Below are 24,715 nucleotides of genomic sequence, written 5' to 3'. Positions count from 1 at the left end.
TATTTGGAAGAAAACTAGAGACAATATGATAGACAGTGAAGATTTCCAGTGGTCTTACTTTAAAATGCATGTTTCTTAAAATTGTTTCCCAATGACGTTTTGTTTTGTTTAGTCTTACCCTCTTTAAAATAAAATTTAAAAAATAATAGTTCTTTCCTAATATTCTTCCAATGTAATCTTAATATTGGTTATCTTATTTACCCTGTTATAGTGTTCAAAGTATGAAATACTAGAAGGATCACAAAAAGAAAATTTCCCTTCTGTTCTGGGCAGGGGAGTTAGTGCATTTCCTTTTGTAGGCAGAACAGTTTTAGCATGTTAGGTATGATTATGAACTCATCTTTGTATCTGAAGACTAAAATGTGTATTGTGTCAGGGTGTGGATAGTGGCAGTTAAACGTGTCAAGCTGAGTACTAGGTGCCCAACTGAATTTGTCCAACAAATAATGGATGGGGGAATGCCTACCTTAGAAAAGATTCTTGCTAGAATGCCATAAAAAGCAACAAAGAAAGGCTTTCCATGTGTTTTTGTGGAAGAACTCCAGTGTTTACTGTCACAATGGGAGCTATCTCCTGACTAACAGCACTGACTTCAGACCATTCAGTCTTCTGGCACAGAAACTTTGATCTCTGATGCAGACTCAAGGGGGCACAATAGTGGCCTCCAGGACTGGAACTGGATTATTTGGATATCCAGTGCACAGACTGTTTGCACTCTTCCATATCTGAGTGAGGTGCCGACATTGCAAGATACTGTTGTACATGCTTATATAATGGTATATCTCACATTAAAACTGCTTCTCTAGGACACAGTGACCAATAAACTATTACACTTCGTGATACCCTTTATTACACAGGGTGCAGTCTATCTCATGTGTCTCAACCAGAAACACACAGCATTATCACCTGCTGTATAAAGTGTAGTACAATAACCACCAAATTCATGTTATAAGCATGAAATGTAAAATGTTGATGGTAAGAAAACATTTTCTGTTAATCATGATACTGATTTCAACATGAAAACAAAATAGGTGAAATGATGCACTTTATATAATTATGTTGGGATATAAGCAGGTATCTAGTTAGGAAATGAAAAATACAACATTTGGTGATCCACAACTTGTGTGTAAAACACTGAACTTTTAAAAATATATGCTTATATGTTTAAATATGGACAACACATTTACATATTTATCAATAGTTATCTTTTGTATACAGAATATGAGGTGTATACACCAAGAAAATTAAAATTAAAGCTAGCAGGAAATCCCACTTAAACATTATCCCTAAAATTTATTTTTTACTGGCCTATCACTTACTATAGTAAAAACAAAACAAATTCAAACCTGCAAAAATACTAACCCTATTTAGAAGTAACAAATACATTTCATTTCAATATATCTCATTCGAAAATACTATATGCTAGATTCAAAGACCATATTACACATAATTATATAATACTGTTTCTAGTAAAGACTACATATACATAATTCAGCTTTTTAAAGCCGGTTTTCTAAAAATCAGAAACAATAATATATTCTGGGAGATCTCCATCTGGGGCTGTGTTTTCTGAAGCATCCATGAATACAATTCAATTTTAATTTACATGTGTACAGGTCTCCACTATGTGAGGAATCTTCACTAGTTTTTGAAAATAGCCTTACATAATGCTGATACAACTACTGTGGAAATCAGTGTGGTGGTTCCTCAAAAAGGTAGGATCACAGGTTCCATTTGACTCAGCTATCCCACTTCTGGGCATTTTCCCAGAACTGAAAACATCATACCACAGTAATATATGTGCACCCATGTTTACAGCACCACAATTTGTAACAGCCAAACCTTGGAAACAACCCAAGTACCCATCAACTAAGGAATGGATAAAAAAGATGTGCTATTTTTATACAGTGAAGTACTCCTCAGCTATAAAGAAAGATTGCATCGAGGCTTTTATTAGTAGAGGGACACGACTTGAGACCATACTCATAAGTGAAATAAATCAAACTCACATGTGTAAATACCATATTATCTTCCTAGTGTAAGAAACTGAAAAGAGAAAATAAGATCCAAAATCTACAATAAATATTCTATAAGGGTGAATAATTGCTCACTTGGGAATTTAGCTCAGCAGCACAAGTGTTGCCTGGCAAGTGTGAGGTCATGAGTTCAATCCCCAGTAACAAAAAAACAATAAAGAAACTGCTTAAAGAGGAAGAGTAACAGATAGAGGAAACGATGAAAGAAAGAAGGCAAAAAGAAGACTTAAATTTGTATACATACACATAAGGTAGCTATACTACTAATTCTATTAGTTCTTGAAAAATAGTTAATACTCATGGTTAGACCAATTTTACGTGTCTACATCTTGTAATCTAAGCAAGGTAACAATATGCAATATTACAACCATTGTGAAATTTCTATTATCTTTCTTGAAAACCAAGCTGTTATTGTTTTGGGTTTGTTGTTGTCTTTTCCTTTTGTTTTTTTTTGTCTTTTTTCTCTTAAAAAAAATAGCCTTACATAAATTTGATCAACCTCCAGTGACTTCTTTCATGCAGTTGACAAAAAATGTGTTCACTGAATTCTTTCCCCATATTGTTATACACAGGATACCTTCTTAAGGTGAAATCTAGGTATACAAAATGAGGAATTTCTAGCAAATCTTTTTCCCAATGACTCACATGTGCATGGTATCTCGTCTGTGTGATTTCTTTGACAAGACTATGTTTAGTGAATGCCTTCCCACATTACTTTCACACATAAGGTTTCTCCCCAGTGTGAGTTTTTTCATGTCTTTTACAACTACTACTTTCAGTGAATGCCTTCCCACATTGCTTACACACATAAGGTTTTTCCCGAGTGTGAGTTCTTTCATGCCTTTGACAATTACTGTGTCTAACAAATGCTTTTCCACATTTCTTGCACATATAAGGTTTGTTCCCATTGTGAATTCTTTCATGTATTTTAAAATAAGACTTTGTATTGAATGCTTTTCCACACTGCATGCACACATAAGGTTTCACCCCAGTGTGAGTTCTTTTGTGTACTCGACAAGACTGGTGTGTAGTGAATGTCTTCCCACATTCTTTACACTCATAAGGTTTCTCCCCAGTGTGAGTTCTTTCATGCATTTGACAAGACCGGTATGTAGTAAATGCTTTCCCACACTGCTTGCACTCATAAGGTTTCTCCCCAGTGTGAGTTTTTTCGTGTCTCTGACAAGACTGGTACGTAGTGAATTCCTTCCCACATTGCTTGCACACATAAGGTTTCTCTCCAGTGTGATTTCTTTCATGTCGCTGACAAGCGTAATGTGTAGTGAATGCTTTCTCACATTGCTTGCACCCATAAGGTTTCTCCCCTGTGTGAGTTCTTTCATGTCTTTGACAGTGATTTCGTGTAGTGAATGCCTTCCCACATTCTTTACACATAATATGGTTTTCCCCAGTGTGGATTTTTTTATGTCTTTGACACTCACTGTGTCTAGTGAATGCCTTTCCACAGTGGTTGCACACATAAGGCCTCAGTCCTGTGTGAATTCTTTCATGAATTTTTGAATAACTCTTTCTACTGAATGCTTTTCCACAATGCTTGCACAGATAAGGCTTCTCCCCAGTGTGACTTCTTTCATGTACCTGACAAGATTGCTTTGTAGTGAACGTCTTCCCACATTGCTTGCACAGATAACGTTTCTCCTCCACATGAATCCTTTCAAGAATTTTACATATTTGAGTATTGAATGTTTTTGCATATTGCTCACAAACATATGGTGCCTTCCCATTGTGAGTACTTCCATAGATTTGAAAACCACTGTTGGTGCTGGAGGCCTTCACATTTTCCTGTTCAACAACTGTCATCTCTTCAGAGCGAGTTCTTTCACTAAATTCAGAGTAGGATTTCATGCAATGCACATGTTGATAGGGTTTCTCTCCATTCTCTGTCCTTGCATGCTTCTGAAAGGACTGGAAATCACTACAGGGTTTTCCATGTTCACTACATTTACTTGGCTTGTCATTAAATCTCAAATATTCATGTGACTTCACTACAGGATGAGGTAAGATGCACACATTAAATGGTAAGTGTCCAAGAAGGGGCTCTTCACAAACAAGACTTATGGCTTGCTTTAAAGCAGATTGATTCATGTCCACTTTCACTTCTGAAGTCCAAAGATGTGTGTTTGCATGTTGATTGGAAGATTTATATAGATACCATGTTGCTACCTCTTCATTTCTGTAAAGAAGCAAAGTATTAATCACGATAAAAAAATATCTCCATATCAATAATTTAGCAGCACAAGTTCTGCCTTGATGTCTGCTAAGAAACTTTCAGAAAAATTATCTGAAAGTCCTGGTGATGCCTCCAAAACACACACTTCCCAAAGGATGATATTGATTAGAAATTTTAAATTGGTGTAGTTTTGCAATAAATAAGATCAAGTTTCATTTAAGTCTGATTCATATGTGTATAACATATTGATCATTTTTACACTGTACCCAATACTTTCCCCTTCTATCACTTAATTTTACTTTCTAATTTATATTTTAGTCTCACATAACAGAAAACATTTGATAACTCATTTTCTGTCTCAGACTTTTTGCATTTAAAATTGTTAGGTGGAGTCTCCTTTTTTCTCCCAGAAGTTGTATTTTTGTTTCAATCAATTCATATAGCACTATTTTTGATATACATATTTTTAGTGCTGAGAAGTAAAAAAGGGTCAGAAGTAAAATATATATCTAGCTTTTTCACTTCTTATTTTGAGAGAAATTTTCATTAATTACTCATCTGATATCAGGGTGAACTTCCTGCTAGCTCAGCTTACCAGAGTGCTCAGAATATAAGAAGGCAAGACAATGTTGAGACTATGCCACTTCCTCTCTTCCGAAGAACACAGTGACAGGCACCTAGCTTCTTACCAGAGTTTACATATTGTGAGTTATTTCCAGAAATCACCTACTGTGAATACCGATGTAGATCCTGCTTTGAGTATAAGTACATATGTATAATTAAGATCATTCTTTCAAATCCTTCAGAACATGCAAGAGGGAGTTTTGCCTAGATAAAATGCAAACTTTCAGTTTTACTTTTTGACACATGTTGTATACTGAATATAAAAATGGTTGTTATATATTTCTACCAGTAATGCGTTAGGACATTTGTAAGAATTTTAAAACATGAAGGAACAGAATTCTCTGAAGGATGTTTCTAGCATCTATTTTTTTTCCCAGCATCTATTCATACACTAGCATTCATGTGCATTTTGAACGTTGCTTCCAGGTAAGCAATTGTTTACATAATGTGTATCTAAGATATATGACTTCTTGCCACAGTAAAAGTTTATTCTTTTCATATTGCCTATAAATAATACTGAAATGCAGTTTCATATATTTTCATGATGTTGATTGTAAAAATGTTTTTATACCAATGTATGAGATACTGTCTCTTGTTGCATGTCACTAACTTAAGCTTCATGTAATGGAATATTTTTATATCCAACTATCAGATTACACAATATCAGCCTGTATGTGTATCAGTAAAATTTATGACATTAAGTATATTTGAATATGACCTCATTTATAAAGATTTCTTGTAGTAATTCTGATCACAGATGCTCTTGAGAAGTACTGCTTTTCCTTATGAATGACAATTACCTCAGCCTTCTTGAACAACTTCTATATTCCTCTTCCATTTGCTGGCTGTCCCAAGTCCTTCCTGAATTGTAACCAAAGAAATACAGTCACCATGTCATTATATAAAGATTAGTAGGTAGCAGTTAGATTCACTGTATAATATTAACAGGATTGAGATATTGTTCAAAATGTTGTCCTGTTCTATTTAATGAATCTGTACACATGAGCAAGAAGCACAGCTCTCCACTGAGTATATGAGAATATATCATCCTTACCTATAGAATTTATATTCATCAATGTTTCCCTCATCACATCTCTGTAGAGCTTCTTCTGGGATGGATTCAGCACAGCCCACTCCTCCTTGGTGAAGTTCACGATTACATCTTCCCAAGTCACTGCATCCTAAAGAATAACATATATATTTACTGAAGAAGGTTCACCCTCATATCCTGAGAACTCAAACCCCTCTTATAAAAGCTAAATTGAGATTGTTCCTTCAAATAAAAACTCCATGTCTAGGTTGCTACTTTCTGTTATAGCCCCAGCAAAACAGAAGTACTTGTTACCTAGTAGAGTCACAGAAGTTGTATCTATGAACTATTTTAAAGTGAAGCTCATAGAATGAGACTGAAAATCACAATTTCTAAACCAACAAAAAAAATGAGGCAGAGAAGTATCTAACAAAGAGTTGCAACAGACAAAAAATACACCTCTTTTGAAATCTTGTTTCTCATATATATGATTGAGACATTCTTTCTTATATTACATATGAGCAGCATTTTGAAAACTGAATTCGGTTTTTTGGAAAAAATTGAACATTAGATAAAATATATGCATTTAATTCTTTACTCTTGGATTTTCACAACAGACACACCATGTGATATTTACATCTGTATGTCACTTCATTTCACTTGACAGTATCATCTCAAGGTACAAAGTTTTAGCAAATCATTTCTCAAATTATCCTTCTTTATAGCAGAGCAGCATTGCATTCTTTAAAAAAAACGCCTATCTTCTTTATCCATTCAAAAGTTGATGAACATCTGGGCTTTTTTCAAGATTTATCTATTGCAAACTGTGCCTGTATGTACCTGAGTGTGTCTGTATCAGTGTGGTGTGGTGCTTTTAATTCTTTTGTGGAGAGACCAAGAAAGGAAATAGATGGATGAAATGAACCTTCAAGATTTTGTATTTTGAGGTTTCTGACAAAATATTTAAATGAATAGAGAGATAATAGGGTTGGAGGGGAAAAGGGGACAAGAAAAAAGACATAGGATGGGTCTGAATGGAGGTAAGGACCGTGGGGAAAAAAAGGAACAAGCAAGATTTACTATGTACAGGTACAAATTCCCAAAATAAATGTTATTGGTATATATATGAAGAATATGTGTTTGTCCAATGGCAGAACTTCTAGGAAAAGGGAAGCACTAAGGTAGTCAGAGGGCAGCAAGCTGAATGACAGTTGCTCCATGGCACAGATTTTCTCACCCATTGTATCTCAATCTATAGTATGGAAAAGAAAAGCAGGCCAGATGATAATATAGATAGCAAAATTATGTAAAGAAAGGAAGATGAAATTAAAATTTTCCAATTCCTTGGTTTCCTCATTCTTTGTTTGAACCTAATACGTATGGGTCTTTGTCTTAGCCCCCAGAGTCTCAAACTTGGCCTAAAGGGTTTCGATCTTCCTGGAATCCTAAAATCAAATCACTTGTCTCATTTATTTAAGCCTTCACCATACACTCATTTGGGAGATTGGGGATGTAGGTTAGGACCCGATAGAATACAACTTAATGCTTGTAGTGTTCAGTGTTTCACTGACTTTGCAGGCCTAAAGCTGGTAGTCTGATCATCAATTCAGAGGATAACAATGTGCAGTGCAGCAACTGTGAGGGACCTTCTTCTGAAGATGGTAGCCACTGTTAATTCATAGTATCTTGCTTTGAAGTCCTGTATCATTTCCATTGTTTCATTTGGCTGGATTTTGTTTTGTCTTGTTTGATATTGTTATGTTTGATGGTATGGGCAGTTATTTCAAAGATAACAAGATGTATTATGGTAGCCTTTTTGGATTTACTATTATTTGTTTTGAAGTCCTTTATTATGCTGTTTAGTTTTTATTGGTTTTACTCTGCTCTGTTTTGTTTGATTTCTACTATGTCTGAAGGTATAGGCAGCTGTTTTGAGGACATCAAGAGGCATTATAGTGATCATTGTTGATTTCCTATTATCTTGTTTTAAAGTCGTGTCATTTGCACTGTTTTGTTTTAATTGGATTTATTGTTTTGTTTCGCTTGCTTTTATTCTCTTTAAAGTAAAAACTACCAAAAATGACAAAATTCATAGGAAAACAAATCAAATATGAAATTATTTTTCCTGTATTGTCTCCCTCAACATTCTAGGTTAGTATAGGTTCCAGCTGCTCCACTACTGATTTACATGTTCTGTCATGTTTCTAAAACACTTTCTGTACACTAACGCTTAAGCTAAGCATGTACTCAGTTCTGTAATACATCCTAAGCATCCTAGACATTCTCTTACCTTGCAAGAAGTGTAACGGCCCTGGTTCAAACTCTACTGAGAACCAATCACACCATTCAATTGAAATCCTAATTTGAAGCTGTGTTACAGGACATATGATGACATTTTACAAGCATACTACAGACACACTTGGTGTAATCAGGGTAAATTGGAAATAAAAGAATTCATATAGTATATTATTTGGACATAGTCTAGAGATCATGACCCAAGAGTTTCTAAGACACTTTTTTTGTTTTCTTAGAATTTTTAAGTTATAATTTTTATTAGTATATGTATGCAGTGTGTAATGACTTCATTTATGTAGTGACTCAGTACATGTGTACAAAAAAATCTCAATTCTTTTCTTTCTCGTTCTCCTCTAAGCTCTTTTCTGTGGCCAGCATTATATTCATTTATTTAACATACAACTCCTTAGAAAGTTAATAATCATATATGATGAAATAATAGCCAGACTAACAAAAAAATGCACAGAACTTATTAGAAAATCATACTAACTCAGGGTACACTTTTAGGTACACTGTCCACACTGGATTACAGTAAAACTTTGTTTAGTCTATGAGTTTTTCCCTATCAACACTCTAGTAATTTCACTTAGTATACTGAGCTTCTCACATAATAGAAACCAAGAAATAATTAAGATTATGTGTTGGATTTACTTCATATTATATCTCAAGGTACAGCCATTTTCATACAAATGACTCATTTGTTTCTCTTTATGGCATTATAGTAATAAATTGTGTAAAACTTCTACAAATTCTTCATTCATTCATCTATTTTATGATGGACACATAGCATGAAAGATTTAGCCTTTATTAACAGTGCTGCTATAACTTGGGTGTACTTACATACATACATGTGGAATGATACCTAACACTTTTGGGAAGATTCTTATAAGAATATCTCAGTGGAATAAAGTGTAAAGGAATTTATCAGCATCATTTATCAGTCTTCTGAGAAATATTCACACAGATTCCCAAGGAGTTTGTACCAGAATACACTGCTATCAGCAACAAAGAAGTATTTCCTTTTTTCTTCAAGCTCTTCGGTATCTGTTATTGGTTGATTTCTCAATTACAGCGATTTTTTCTCAAATGAAATAAAATCTAAACATTGGTTTCATTTACACTTCACAAATAGCCAGCAAAGTGTACGTTTTTTCATGGATTTATTAGTGATATGCTATTCTACCATCCAAAGAGAATGTATTCAGTTCAAAGTGTCACTTTTTGATAATCTTTATATTGAGGGCATCTCATTTCTGAGTTCTTTGTATATTCAAGATGTTAGTTCTCTCTGAATAGTAGCTGGAAAAATTTATTTCCCATTCTGTATGTTGTCTCTTTACTCTGACAGTGGTTTGTTTTGCTGTGTAGAAACTTTCTTGACTTCATGTGATCCTGTTTGTTCATTCCATTTATGATTCAGAAAGTCATTGCCTATTCTTATGTCTTAAAGTTTTACCTGTTTTGTCCTCCAGAAAAATAAGTTTACAGTCTAATATTTAGGTATTTGTTCCACTTGATTTAGTGTATGTTTAGTGTATGTTTAAAAATTTTTATAATGTTCAGTATGTACTCAATGTGTGTGAAGATGGGGACTATTTGGAAGAAAACTAGAGACAATATGATAGACAGTGAAGATTTCCAATGGACTTATTTTAAAATCCATGTTTCTTAAAATTGTTTCCCAATGGCCTTCTGTGAAAAAAGCAAAAACAACAAATACAAGAACTGCATTAAGAGAAGTGGTGGAAAAAAAAAAGAGAGAGAAGTGGTGAAGCAGCTATCCTTGTCTTGTTCATTTCAGAGGGAAAGCTTTCAGCTTCTCTCCATTTACTGTTATGTTGGCCATTGGTTTGTCACAGAGCAGCTTTATCAAGCAGAGACATAAACTTCCTTAAGCATATTTTCTTTAGAATTTTTATCACAAATGGATTTTGGATTTGTGAAATACTTTTACAGCATCTGTTGAGATGATCATGTGTTTTTTGCCCTTGCTATTTTTATGTGCTGTGATACATTTATTAATTGTGCATTTTTAAACATGCTTGTATACCTAGAGTGAGCCTTAGTGGTCATATTAATTATTTCAATGATTTCCTGCATTCCGTTTGCTAGATGTTCTTAAAGCTTTTGACATTTATGCTCATGAAACAGACTGGCTTTCAGTTCACTTGTTTCAGCTGAGTTCTTTTCTGGAATTCAACTATGGATAATGCTTGCCTCCAGGACTGATTTTGGAAGTAGGTTTTCCCTTTCAATATCATTTGCATATGGAGTACTGTTGCTAATGGCCAATGCTCCCTCACAGCATATTCAAGTCTAAACTATGCCTTTCACAAAATTCTAAACTCCAGTACGTGTTATGGCCTAACCGTGAGCAATAAACAAAAAATTACAGGCTCAATATTAATAATCACACCACTCAGAGTTACCACAATCCTGGCAAATGCAGAACTAAATACAATTAAAATGTACAAGAGTATATATTGTAGACCAAAGCACATATTGTTGTGTTTATCGTGACATCCTCACGATCTTATCAAGGGGTAACACACTGAGTGACTCTATTAACCAAAATCATGATATACTGTAAAGGGCTCAAGATAAAAAAGGTAAATATTTCTACCTTTCGGGAAATTTCAAGTCATCGATCTGCATCCCAGAATCAACAAGAGTCTACTTTTTCAAAAATAAATTATACTGCATACACAACTAATCTCAAATTCACATACACATATCTATAACTGGAATGGCTTTATTACATCCTTCAATAGATACAAATTACAATGTCTTTGATCAGAAAACAGATTGATGATTTTTTGCTTAATCAAGCATAGTGGCCCTGGTACTTAGGAGTGACTATAAAAACATCCACCCCAATATTCTCCAAAATAGAATACACACTAGCCCTAGAACATGTGTAAGTAAATACAAAGGAATTAAAATGATTGCATGCACATTATCTGACCATAGTACAATGAAATTGGAAACCAACAACAAAAGAAACCACAAACTCAGTAAGACATGGAAATTAACACCCTACCAAACAACAAACAGATCGCAGATAAAATAAAAAATGACATTACATAGAGCCCACAACTTAATGATAAAGCCATTACAATATAGCTGAACTTATGGGAAACAAAGAAAGTCCAAAGAGTGAAAAATTATAGCAGTGCACACCCATATCAGGAAGACAGAATGAGCTCAAATAGGCAATCTAACATTGAATCTCAAACTTCTAGAAAAAGAACAGTTCAATCCCAAAGCTCATATTAAGGAAGAACTTATAAAGATCAGAGTAGAAATTAATGTAATTGAGACTAAGAAAATAATACCAGAATCAATTAATTAAAGAGTTGACTTTTAGAAACATTAAATAAAATTGATAAATCCTTAGCCAACCTTATGAAAAAAGAAAAAGCTCAACTTAGGAAAAAAAGGGGTGAAATCAGAACAGATCCTGCAGAAATCCTGAAGATCATATATATCTGACAAGATCACACGCATTCAGGGTGGTATGGCCGTAGACAGAAGATCATATATATCTAACTTTAATTAAATTTAGTGTAATAAAATGGAAAACACAAATGGATAGATTCCTAAATGCATATGAAGTACCAAAGCTGAATCAAAGCATAAATACTATAAATAGTCCAACATCACTTAATTAAATTGAATTTGTAATTAAAAACACCTATAAACAAAGAAAAGCCCAGTTTCTGATAGATATATACATAGAAGAATTCTACAAGAAATTTAGAAAAGATATAAAGTCAGCTCCATCAACTTTTCAATGAAATGGAAAGGGAAGCAATACTACCAAGCTCACTGATAAAAGCAAGTATTACCCTGATTCCAAAACCAGAGAAGCATTCAACCAAAAAAAAGAGAACTATAGGCTTATCTCCCTATTGATCATAGATGCAAAAATCCTCAACAAGATACTAGCAAAGAGAATGTAGGAAATCACCTAGAAGATTATATACCATAGCTGGATGTGGTAGTACATGCTTGTAATACCAGAACTTGGGAGGCTGGGGCAGGAGGGTTGTTGTGAGTTCAAGACCCACCTGAGCTACAAAGTGAGCTCAAGGCCAGCCTGAACTATGTAGTGTGACCCAGTCTCAAAAAGAAAAGATTATACATCATGACCGAATAGGATTCATTGCAGGTATGCAGAGCTGGTTCAGCATCTGCAAATCAATAAATGTAATACAGTCTATCAATAGAATAAAGGACAAAAATCACATGATCATCTCAATAGATGCAGAAAAAACATTTAACAAAGTCCCACACTTATTCATGATAAAAACCCTACAGAAAAGTGGAATAGATGGTCTCTATCTAAATTGAATAAAAGCCATCTAGCAGCCACCAGCAGCCAATATCATTCATAACTGTCAAGCCTCAAAGCTTTCACTCTACAATCAGAAAAAAAACAAATATGTTCACTATCACAACTCCTATTCAGTACAGTTCTGGAAAAATTAATGGGAACAGTTAGAAAACAAAAACAAAAGGAATAAGAATAGGAAAGGAAAAAGTTAAATTATTATTATTTGCAGATGACATTCCACTAAAACACTTGTAGATCTAATTACCAAATTCAGAAGTGTACCTGCATACAAAGTCAACACTCAAAACTCAATAGGATTCCTGTACACAAATAACCAATTCTCTGAGGGAGAAATTAAGAGAAATCAACCTTTCACAATAGCAACTAAAAAAATGATGCATTTAGCAATCAAAGGAGGAAAAGAAGTATGTATACATTGAAAATTACAGTTCTATGAAAAACGAGATCGAAAAAGACATTCTGGTAGTTACTGTTAATTATAGGTTGTCTTCTGGTGAAATATTGTGTTGCTTACATTGTTCTGTTCTGATCTGCTTTGTTATGTCCTGTTTTTGTCTTAATCTCTTTAAAATTAAACAAAAAGAGAAAAAGGAGATCAAAGAAGATGCCAGCTAATGGAAAGATATCCCTTGCTCATGAATATGAAAAATCTACCTAATGAAAATGGCCATACTCCCAAAGCTGTTATACTGATTTAATGCAACCTCAATCTAAATAACATTTGCATACATCACAGAGCTAGAGAAAGCATTAATAAAAGTTTATTTAGTACCAGACGAGACCTAAAAGGGCACAAGCAAATCTGGAGAAAAAAAGGAAATTCAGGGGCATCACAATCCCTGACATGAAATTATACTATAAATCTACTATGATAAAAATCTAAACTGAACTGGAAAAAAACCAGACCTGAGTATCACTGTAACAGAATAAAAGATGCAGACACAATTACAAACACACTCAGCCACCATATCTTAGACAAAGGGGCCAAACATTTTCACTGGCAGAAAGACAGCCTCTTTAATAAATGGTTCTGGAAAAACTGGCTTCCCATGTGTCAAAGACTTAAACTAGACCCATATCTATCACCTTGCATTAATCTAAAGTCAAAATGAATCAAAGAAAATACTAGATCTACTAGAAGAGAAAGTAGATAGAAATCTTGATTATACAGGTTTAGGTAGAAGCTTTATGAACAAACCAAGACTGCATGGGATATACTACACAGGATCAACAAATAGCATCTCAAGTTATTAAAAAGCTATTCCATAACAAAAGAAATCACCAGCAAAATGAAAAAAACAACCCACAGGATAGGAAAAATTTAGCCAGTTGTGTTGTATACAAAGGATTTATATGTAGAACATATAAAGAATCAAAAATATCAGGCCCCGAAATCAAAGACTCAACCCAAAAATGGGCATCTGGATGAGTATGCTCTTCCCAGATGCAAAAATATTAACTGCCAAATAAATGTATGAAAAAATATTCAACATCACTATTGATGTAGTATACAGTCACATTTTAGACATACAAATTACAACAATGCTGAGATTTCATCACACTCCAGAAAGAATGGCTTTCCTCAAGAAATCAGTCCATAACAAGTGCCAGCAGAGCTCTGGGTTCAAAAAAAGAGACCCTTCTCCACTGTTGGTGCGAGTCCCACTGAGCAACCATTATGGAAGTCAGTATGCAGATTCCTGAAAAACTAGGATTAGAGGTCCTGTTCAACTAAGTTATTCTCCTACTGGGAATGTTCCTGGTAGAATTAAACATGCATTCATGTTTATAGCAGCAAAACTTGTAATATCTAAATCTTGGAAAAACCCAAATGCCCATCAATGTATATAAAAGATGTGATCATTTTGTACAATGGTAACTACTCAAACCTAAAGAAGGATAAACTTGAGACTTTTATATATAAATGGGTACAACTGGAGACCATACCCAAAAGTGAAGTAAAACATACTCATATATGTAAAAATCATATTATCTCCTTCGTGTGAGAAACTGAAAGCATAAATAAGATCTACGACATATAATACATATTGTGAAATGGAAAAAAATATTTAAAAGAGAAAAGGAACTAGGGTATGTAAAACGGGAAAAAAAGGGAAAAAGAAAAAAAGTACAAGATAATTATACTAATTGTTTCTTGTTTATTGAAAAAGAAGTTTTGTGTTAAAACTATGAAGTCCACATAACCCAATAATGTACTAAAAATAAAAACGTCACTCAAGGGGCTGGGGATTTAGCTCAGTGGCATAAGCGCCTGCCTTGCAAGCAGGCAGTCATTGAGTTCGATCCCTGGTACCAATAAAAAGGAGAAAGACAAAAAAAAAAAAGTCACTCAACTCAAATACCACACATGCAACAGATCCACAAATACTGTCGCATTCTCAGTGCTCACCATGATGATATGGGATCCAGCTGGCGCTCAGCTGCCCATGCCAGTGCTTTGGAGATGCTTCTGTCACCTCATTTGTACAATACAGGATGCTGAGGACCTGGCACATTCTTAATCTCACCCTCGGGCCCAAAAAAGAACGAGGGCCTAAAAGCCGCAGTCAATCTATAGGAATAAGGCTTCAGACTTGATGCAATTTGGTCTAATTCCTTGGAAGCTGGTTCTGTCTATATCCAACTGACCTATGCCTCTGCCACAGCTCCACTCCTCTCTGGGGTCATTTGTCTCTGCATGTCACCATTTCCAAGAATGGGGGTTTCCCAAAGCCCTGCCCATATCCCTGCAGTCAGTGAATCTCACAGAGTAGTCAATGTGAGCCAGCCAGGCTGCCTTTCAGTAGCACCCTGGGAGCTTCTGATGAGTTCCTGACAAAGAGTCTTTATTGTGGACAGTGTACCTGACTGGACAGTTTACACAGAACCAGCCTTCCTTCCCTGATGCACTGTTGCTCCATTTCCTGCCCTCTCAGCTGAAAAGGACATCAAAAAATGCACATTACTTCACCGAGAGGAGCCAAATGACAGCCTTTAAGCAAAACCCTTCCCAACACAGGCTTCCTGCCTAAATACAGATTTCACCCAGAATTTCACCCAGAATGAAGTGTAGCATCACACGAAGCAGAACTGGCACAGACATGTCCAGAGCTGCTGCTGTTTTCTTTCTGAACTCAAAAGGCTCTTCTGAATTCAATAACGTTGTCTCTACACATCAGTCCACAAGCATAATTCAGACTCTATATCACATGCAGAAAACCCCAGTACACAGAAAAGAACTGCACCGCACACAAGGGTATGACAGAATGGAATAGAAGGAAAATGTTAAAGTTGTCAGAGGGTACAAATATAAATGAGGCACTTGGCTCCCTGTGCAGCAATTTCCACACCTTTTTGCTTAATTTACTTATTTCAGCAAAGAATACAAAAACATGCTAAAAAGAAAATACCTAATAAATGAAGAAAATGGCATTACTACACTAACAGCATTATCAAAAATGAATCAAAGTACAAGAAAAGGAAATATTTCTACTCTCTCAGACAGGAAACCTACTTCACATAAGAGCACAAAAAGCCCTGAATTCTGAATACTGATCACATTCCTCACCAGAAGGTCCATAATAATTGTTGAAAAAAGGAGGCAGCATCACCTACAGTAAACTCTCTGTAGAAGAACTTCCTGACCTCAGTTTGAAAGCCTCCCTTCTTCTACCCAGTAGTTTCACAAAAGCTAAGTCCTGTCTTCGAGTCCTGTGACAGGTCATCCTGATAATCAGCCTGATTGCCTTGACAGATGACAAGAATATCAATAAAGCAAAACCATCTGCACACAAAATTCCTTCTTCCCATCATGCTGCAGTGTGTTATAGACAGCAGTCCTTCTAGAGCTGTTCTGCGCACACAGAGGGTACAACAAGGATGATGTGTCACCCACGAAGCAACAGGAAGTAGTATATTGCCATACCACTGGTTTCCAACATTGTCCTCTTATTGTCCAACTTAAGTCACTGGCCTTAAGTTCTACTTGCTAAGTACATGATATTCACCTATACCAAGCCAATATTCATAAGCTGAATAAGACACAGACTCTCACTGCGTACCTTTAAGGAAGAAGTGACATTGTTTTGTTTCTGAGTTCACACATGAAGGAGAACATATTGAGATGTTCCTTACTAGAAAACAGAACTGGGGATGGCAGCACAGTACTACAGTGCTTGCTGAGTGTACACAAAGTCCTGGATTCAACTCTCATACTGCAATTTAAAAAAAAAAAAAAAAGGCTAGAGAACTTAATTTTCATATGACAAAATGTACAGATCACATAATCAGGAATAAATTATCCATTTTTTCCTATGCACTGCTGATTCCCTCACCATTCTAGTTGAATCTGTCACAAGATGCTATGCCTAGGAATTTCCATGTTTTGTTTACTTTTTAAAAATCTGTATCTTGACACTCTCACGTAAGTCTAACCCAGTTAGTCATGTCGCTCAAAAATACTTAGCATTTTAGAATTTCATCTACTTCTCAAAAAATGTACTCATCTACTTCTCATCTACTCATCTACTTCTCAAAAACTGTGCTAATGTTATACGCTCGTGAGGTGTATAACTTCTTTTAAGTTAAATTACTCAAGTGAAGCTGTGTTACAGGGCACATGACAATGGTTTAGGTTCCTACAAGTGACTTTATTGTGACTTTTCTTTATGGCCTGTCAAGCAAGAGAAACTAGAAAAACATACATGTAATATTAAATTACTGGATCATAGTCAAGAGACTGTAACCCACAAACTTCTAAGGTCCTTGAGCTCTCTCAAGTGAAAATTCTGTTTTGTGGGCTGGGGATTTAGCTCAGTGGCATAAGTACCTGCCTTGCAAGTGTGTGGTCATGAGTTCGATCCCCAGAACGGATTAAAAAAAAAAAAAAAGTAACTTAAATTCTGTTTTGTATCCTAATAATATGCTCAGCGTATGGGTAAATCTGGTAGCTTCTGGATAGCTTACAATTGACATGCACAAAGACCAAAAAAACATTTAAAAGGTGAAATTGTAAATGCAATTTTGTTTAGTTATCCAGTGGGTTGAAATATTAAGTCATTCCACTTGATCTGTGAAAAAGAAAAAGAGACTTGACAATGAGTTAACCAAAGACAAGGAGTTAAATAAATTTGTATGAAACCAATTTTCTCCAAAAAATACTTAAATGTTTTAACCAAAATTTTAGGATTGCTTAATCCTGATTTCTATATTTTGAGATCTTCAGACAGAATATTTGACTAGCATAATATCTAAGACTACTAATGGAACTGCACAATCACACCAGGAATACCTAAATTTAGATCCTGTCAGAATACAATGGAATTAATAGAGACATAGTTTTTACCTCCAGAGCTGAAGAGCTTATTTGTAGGCATATAAAAAAACTACAGTACACATTTGCTGTAAGTGTGAATATAATCACTGCTATTCATTTCTCTTTGCGTGAGAGAATTTACACTGTCTATGCTTCATCTCACATTATTCCCAAAGCTGGCAACTCACCAGAGTTCACACGAAGCACACTATATTCAATAAATTTCTGGGTCTCCCCCAAAACCTCTGTTCCACAGTGTGTTGTTGAAGCAGCTATGACAAATAGACTGATGGCCAAGGGCTAATACTTGACCTCATTGCTGCAGAAACCTGTTAAATTTTTCACAGTATGTATGTAAACTAATGGAAACTTTCGTTCTTTTCCTTTTTTTGGGGGGGGGGGTACCAGAGTCAAACTCATGACCTTGCACTTGCCAGTCAGGCATTTATGTGGTTGAGCTAAATCCCCTGCCAAAAACTTTATCATGCACCAATGACACTTGTAGGTATAGAGTCAGTCAAGTTCATAGATTACCTGAAGATTATTTAGATATTCAGAATAGCACAATATCCAAGACAATAAATTATCTCTGAAAATGTTAACACAGTATAATATATACAAATTCCATCTGAATATATTAAAAATATTTAGTCTTCATATTGGAATTTCTTGTCTTTTAAGCTCTGGAAGTTATTCACTGCATCTTTTATTTCTCAGAACTCCCTAAGACAGCCCATGAAGACATGGCTCTGCACACACCACTCTTGGTGAGCGCACCGTAATTCAGTCTTTCTGACCAACAAAAAGTAATGGGCACAGACTGCCAATAAGGACGTAGGATAAATTAAAGACCCACAGTGTCCCAGTAGAGTGGACAGCACACTACAGAAATCTAGTCCTCTACTTGAGACACAAGCGTGTCTTTTGTCTCATTTTAGCTGTGTGAAATGAGAATGTTTACTATATTTCTCTATCAGGTGATTCACCAAGCACTACTAACTCAAATACAAGTGGAGTTCATGAGGTCATCATGAAAATAAAAGTATCTAGGGCCAGGGATTTAGCTCAATGGCTCAAGCTCTTGTCTGGCAAGCATAGGTCATGAGTTCAATTTCTGGTACCAAAAAGAAACAAAAAGTATCAAGTACACAATACTTCCTGCACATAAGAACTGCATTCTTTCTAAGTATAGGACAATAGATTATTGATACAGCCTTCAAATTTAAACTGCTTGCAGAAAGAATAATTCCAGTGTTGGCAGATGATAATAAAGTTTAAAACAAAAACAAGAGCTCCCGTAATCAGCATAAATTAAAACTAGAAATGGAAATGTTTTCCCTTCAAACTTGCTTGGAGTCTAGTGTTCTAACCACTCAGCCTAATAACTTGTCATTGAAAATTTCCATCCTATCCCCTTGTCCTGGTGATGTAAAACTCAAAGAATGTGACCAAAGTGGGGCAGCTCTTTACAATAATAGTTTAAAAATGAAAAAAAGCAAAGAAAAAATGTGTATTTCCCCTTTTTCAAACAATTATACTGTTCTCCTAATTTGGTTGCTCAGGATAAATGATTAATAAGCATTCAAAACAGGAAACAACTTGATGAGTGTCATGTTCAACAGAGGATGATATGAAGAGTTGAAGGAATGCCTCCACAGATGCTATTTGAGTTTGAAATGGAAACTATATTCATCAACCAAAAGGGACTGAAAATAAAATGTACTGAAAAGGTATAGAAAATAAACAAATCTCATTGCTAAGCCTTGGATCCTTTAAACTAACCAAGTCATATGTCTTAATGTTCATTTGGGGACATTTGGTAACAGGAAGTGAAATTGATAACAAAATATTAAATATCTCATGTTATTCAATAGAGTACACTGAAAATAACTGACTGCTCACACTTGGTGTCTGCTTTCTGACTCATTGCTGCTATCCACCTCCTTGAGGAAGTGATTCACCATGTACCACTAGTGTGAAAAATAAGTAAACAGCAAAATTAAAAGTAAGATTTGCACTAAATAATGTTTATTTTCTCTTCATTATTAGACATTTAACTCAGGGAATCATGCACATTTGACAAGCTACTTTAGAGTTGTGCACACCCCCCAAAATCTCATATTGAAAAGGGTCATGCTCAGTTATCCAGGCTGGCCTTAGTGAATGAACACTCTTGTCTACAAGTTTCCCAAATGTCTGGCATTAAAGGTGTGCATCACAATGCCTAGGGAAGTTTACTTTACTCAAGCATTGAAATCTAGCTAAATCATGCTGAATGAAGAACCCCAATCTTAAACTAGCAAGGTGAGATATGTCTATGTTCCCACAGTCAAGTAGGAGGAAACTATTAAAATTTCTTCCAAACCTGGACAACTTAATAAGATCTGAACAAAAAGTTAAAACAGAAAAAGAAGAATAAACTCAGGCTAAAATTTCTCAGTTCACTCTCTGTACAATGAAAAAGCTCAAATTCTCCTTGAAATCTTTTGTAGCCAAGACAAACCCCTTCCCATACTACATTAATGATGATGTCTACACTATTTTTAAAACTAAAAGACCAGTTTCCTAATTTCTAATTTTGCCTCAAAAATGATTAGTTGAACTCATCATTTAAGAAGAAGAAATATTTACATGTTACTAAGTTTTCCTATTTTCCTTAGACATGTGACCTTTGACCTAACCTCTGAACAAGCCAGCAGAGAATCCTTCATTCACTATCATTGCAAGATGATCTGTCTTCTGAGAAATTTACTGTTGTAGCTGATGATTTTTGCCATCTTCCCAAATCCCCTGCTCTCCCTTTTCTGTTTCATACCCATTTGTCTTGCCTTTTCAAAAAACTCTCTTATTCCATTTACCTCTCTTTCAGTACTGTTTTTTGTTTGTTGGTTGGGTTTTTTTTTCTTTTTTGTCCTGGCAACTGAACTCAGCACTCTGTGCTTGCCATGTGGGCACTTGTGCCACTGAGCTATATCTCCAGCCCTTTCTTTCTTCTTCCTTTTGTCTTTTTGGGACAAAGTTTCACTAGGCAGTTCAGGATAGCCTTGAACTCACTTTGTAGCCAGATTGGTCTCCAACTCTGAAAGATCTTCCTGTCTCAGGCTTCCAAGCACTGAGAATATTGGCATGAACTACACCTGGCAAACAACTTCTTTTATATAAACATCTCATTTGATATTTCAACTTTTAAAACAATGTCTAGAAACAGTCCATAGACTATAAAGCAATTATTTCAGAGACAACTCCACTTTCCCTTTCCAATCATACCAATACCACATGTGTACATTCCTGTAGATGCCCCAGTTCAAAGCAATTCTCAGTGGGGGTTTAACAGACAGCTCGTCCAGAAGGTTCTCTTTAGCAGGAACACTTCCCTACCGTTGGAAATATATTACCATCCATCTTTCTCTGCATTCTAAACTCTATGGAAAGCCTCATTTAAATAGTGTAAAGAATTGTGTTTTATTAGCTTATAAATAAGGCATCTAGCAAGGAAAGAGCCAGAGATACAATTGAGATATTAGTAATTCAGCTAAGAGTAAAAATGAGAACAGAATGTTGAACCCAGAGTGAACTTTTACCAAGGAATGGAGACCCTTCCTACTAAAAGGAGTTGCAGCCATGCCTTACTAAGCTCCTGAGTTTCCAGGAACTTAAAATGCAATATAACCCGTGTTTCTCTAAAACCTGTTTCTTTTAACAGTGTCTGCTGAGGAAATGTGTTACACTGCCCTAGTTTAAAGCATTTGTTTTAAATCCAGAGAGGCATGAGTGACACGTCCCCACTAAACAACTGAAAATTTATTTATAATGCTATTCTTAGCTATAGGTACCTCTAGATAACATGGCTACAGGACCATTCGCTCAAGAAAATTTCGAAAGTCAAGGAGCTATCCTACTTTTTTCCAGTAAAAGTTCTCCTAACATCTTTTTTTTTGTTCACGTCATCGTTCCAGAACGTTGTTAGACGAGATTTGTTCGTGCAGTTATCACAATTGCAAATACAGATCTCATGTAAAACATTACAGTGATGAATTTTTCATTGTTAAGTGTGAAACTCCTTATTTTCCCAAAGCTGCGGCTCTCTGCAGAGGGGTGAAGACACAGCGGTGTCCAGGACAGACCCAAGAAGGTGTTCCGGTTTGGCCGCGCGTGGCAGTGCACGCCTGTAATCACAGCAGTTGGGAGGCTGAGGCAGGAAGAGTGCTGCGAGTTCAAGGCCAGTTTGGGTTACATAACGAGTTCAGAACCAGCCTGAACTACGTAGCATGCCTCTGTCTCAAAAAACTGATAAATAAAAAGCACTGTCACACTAAACTGCCTGTACACTGGAGACTCAGAACTCTCCCTGCCTGAGAAGAGAACACGTTACACAAGAACACGCAGCCCCAAAGACGAGGAAGACCCCGTGTCGGACGGAGTTCAGCAGGGAGGCTGCAGGCTGTCACGGCTCTTTCTGACACTTCCATCCGGAACGCACCCCATTCCACCCCACCTCCAGCGCCCGTCCCACAGCATCACCATTGCGTGGCTTGAGGGTCTCTCGGGATCCTCCGTGTGCACGTGGCAGCCAGGACAAATTACAGAAGGCAGTTTAGAAAGACAAAAATAAACTAAAATAGAAAGTGCGGTCTAGACAACTGGGGTCTCTCAGCAGAGATTACTGCAGCGCCATGACACAGGAAGTGCCCGCCCCCTCGACCCAGGAGAGCCCGCCTTCACCGCTGATTGGTTCCTGCTTAATTGCCTATCAACGGGGTTGAGTGTGAGTGGAGAAAGAAACCTCTAAGAGCAGGGCTGGAATCCAGCGATATTTTGTAACCCAGGAAACTCCGGATTAGTGGCTTTCCTTAGATGCCTATATCACCTCGCCTAAGAATGCTTGCATTTAAGGTCTTTGCTCCTGGCTTTTCAGAGCCGCCCTAGTTTTTTGTAACGGACTCAGTGGACTCTTCCGGAAAATGGGTCACAAATGTTCCCAAAAGGTTCTAGGGTCAATGTCCTATGGAAGAATGGAAAATATCAGGAGGCCAGGCCAGGATAAAATGGAACAGAGGGAGGCCCTGCTGTTAAGAATGAGGCAGTCAATTTCATTGGCAAGATTTTCACACTGTCTCTCAACCTACTCATTTTCATCCATGAAAATGAATATATCACCCTTATGAGCAATGCAGTTATTACATTAATAAAGAAACTAGAGTTGCATGATAGCATTACTCTACAAAAGAGTAAAAATGAAAAAGAGAAGCAAGTATTCCAACTCCCTCAGACAACATTCACAATTATCCATGCTCATAAAAAATACTTCAGTTCTGAAGATGAACCTATTTCCCGGCATGAAGGCAAGAAAGATTGCTGAAATAGCTGCACATTTGATCTACCTGATCACTTCCTGTTGATGACACTGGGATACAAAATTGACTTTTAACTGTAAGCTGCCCATGCCCTGTCGTGAGTTGTGAGGTTGAAATTCTCTGCATTCTAACATTAATATTCATAGAAAAAAATACATGGAGTCAGGCGACACACTTGTGTTTCTAGCTTGCCTGGCTTGAGAGATATATGGGATATTAGTAAAGCATATTTCTTGGTGTATCTGAGGTACAATAGTGATATAGCAGAAAGAAAGGCTACTAGATGTCCAGTACAAGTTCATGTTCTCTAAAATTTTAAGAATGAATTTTAGGAATGATGGAGGTTAAGAACAGAATATGTTTATTGAGCAACAGAAAGCTTCTGTGTGGGAGAGACAGAAGGGGCCCCAAGTGGGTTGTCAAGGACTCTCTTTTGTAAGAACTTTAACAGAGCAAAATTTCAAAGTGAGGCAGGTCTAAGGTGGGGAACTATGAGAAATCACAAGGTAGGCAATGAGGTGGGGCAGAACTATGGTCAACTAATAAGTTTAATTGCTCAAGTAAAATTGATTAAATAGGGGTCAAATGAGGAAACAAGTCATGTAGCAAGTGGGCATGCATATAGAACAGTGACCCTTCCTGCATGGGATTGGGTTAGTGACTTCTGGTGTTGTAGTCAGGGGTTGTGAGGAGAAGTCTCGCTCATAATAAAGACCAGGGCTGTCCTGGAAAGCACTACAGCCATCCTCAGCGACATGGAGGTCCCAAGCTCCTCTGACCATAAGCACAGTCAAGTGCGTGCCAAGAAGTCAGCATGACGAGTTGGTCTTGGAGATTAAGCGGCACACATCTTCCCCTCAGGAGTAAAGAGGCAATGCTCGATGTAAGGACCAGAGCTCCTCCAGGAGAATCAACAGCTCAAACAACAACACTTAGTGAAACCCACAATGCCTCAATGCTTCAACTCTCCACATCTCAATTTATGCTGGCAACTTTCTTTAGGTGGACCATCTACGCTCAGCACCATGCTGATTTAAATCAGCTGGCGTTAAATTGACCACCAGTTTTAATCCATAACACCTGGCTTCCTCAGGTTGCTAGAGACTTATGTCTGATGTTTATCTTTAGGATGTACGTGCATTTCTTTATCTTTTGTTTAGAGATCTGGCCCACAATGAGAGGTGTCTGTGCCTGCCAGTTGCAAGGTTTGTGGTATTTCTGCACTGGCTCTTTCAAGGGACCAAATCTGTCTGACTGTTTATAATACTTCTATCTTATTAAGTTGTCTGTAACAATAGTGTGACTTAAGAGACCAAAGCTGGTCATATGATTTAGAAATATGTTCATGTGATTTAGAAATATTATACATGCAGTGAGACAGGAATAACTATGGACAAAGCTCTTCTGAGGTCTCAGCTTCTCATGGTTCAAGTAGAGAAATTCTATTATACCTAGCATGACATTGCAGTAAATTTGATAAGGTAAGCCAAGTATGCATCAAAATTTACTCGTGT

General features: G+C 36.3%; 1 protein-coding gene across 3 annotated transcripts; it reads right to left on the bottom strand.

Annotated features, from left to right (window-relative positions):
• Positions 1 to 827: 827 nt before the first annotated feature.
• On the bottom strand, positions 828 to 22,539 carry LOC100718934 (zinc finger protein 709-like). 3 transcript variants are annotated; one of them, XM_023563792.2, is made up of 4 exons: positions 22,369 to 22,539; positions 5,906 to 6,032; positions 5,652 to 5,712; positions 828 to 4,230 (listed from the first exon to the last, which is right to left on the bottom strand). In XM_023563792.2, the coding sequence occupies exons 1-4, from the start codon at positions 22,369 to 22,371 to the stop codon at positions 2,754 to 2,756; spliced, it is 1,668 nt and encodes a 555-aa protein (XP_023419560.1). In that variant the 5' UTR covers positions 22,372 to 22,539; the 3' UTR covers positions 828 to 2,753. The 3 variants fall into 3 exon arrangements, with proteins under 3 accessions (XP_023419560.1, XP_023419561.1, XP_013004807.1); XM_023563793.2 differs by lacking the exon at positions 22,369 to 22,539 and adding an exon at positions 14,944 to 15,045; XM_013149353.2 differs by lacking the exons at positions 5,652 to 5,712; positions 22,369 to 22,539 and adding an exon at positions 14,944 to 22,356.
• Positions 22,540 to 24,715: the final 2,176 nt, after the last annotated feature.

This window comes from Cavia porcellus, unplaced genomic scaffold (assembly GCF_034190915.1).
Source record: "Cavia porcellus strain 051 isolate PalLab524CR breed Dunkin Hartley unplaced genomic scaffold, mCavPor4.1 scaffold_8, whole genome shotgun sequence".
Classification (NCBI taxonomy): domain Eukaryota; kingdom Metazoa; phylum Chordata; class Mammalia; order Rodentia; family Caviidae; genus Cavia; species Cavia porcellus.
The sequence above is the reverse complement of the archived record's forward strand: the minus strand, read 5'-3'. Positions and strand labels throughout refer to the sequence as shown.

What these genes read in the sequence shown, in the direction of transcription:
- LOC100718934 (XM_013149353.2), bottom strand. Translation starts at nt 15,049, where the DNA reads ATGTGCCAGGTCCTCAGCATCCTGTATTGTACAAATGAGGTGACAGAA. An exon ending in CTGGATCCCATATCATCATG is followed by an intron (nt 6,033 to 14,943) that starts GTGAGCACTGAG and finishes GTTATTCTTTAG; the next exon opens with GATGCAGTGACTTGGGAAGA. An exon ending in GATGAATATAAATTCTATAG is followed by an intron (nt 4,231 to 5,905) that starts GTAAGGATGATA and finishes GCTTCTTTACAG; the next exon opens with AAATGAAGAGGTAGCAACAT.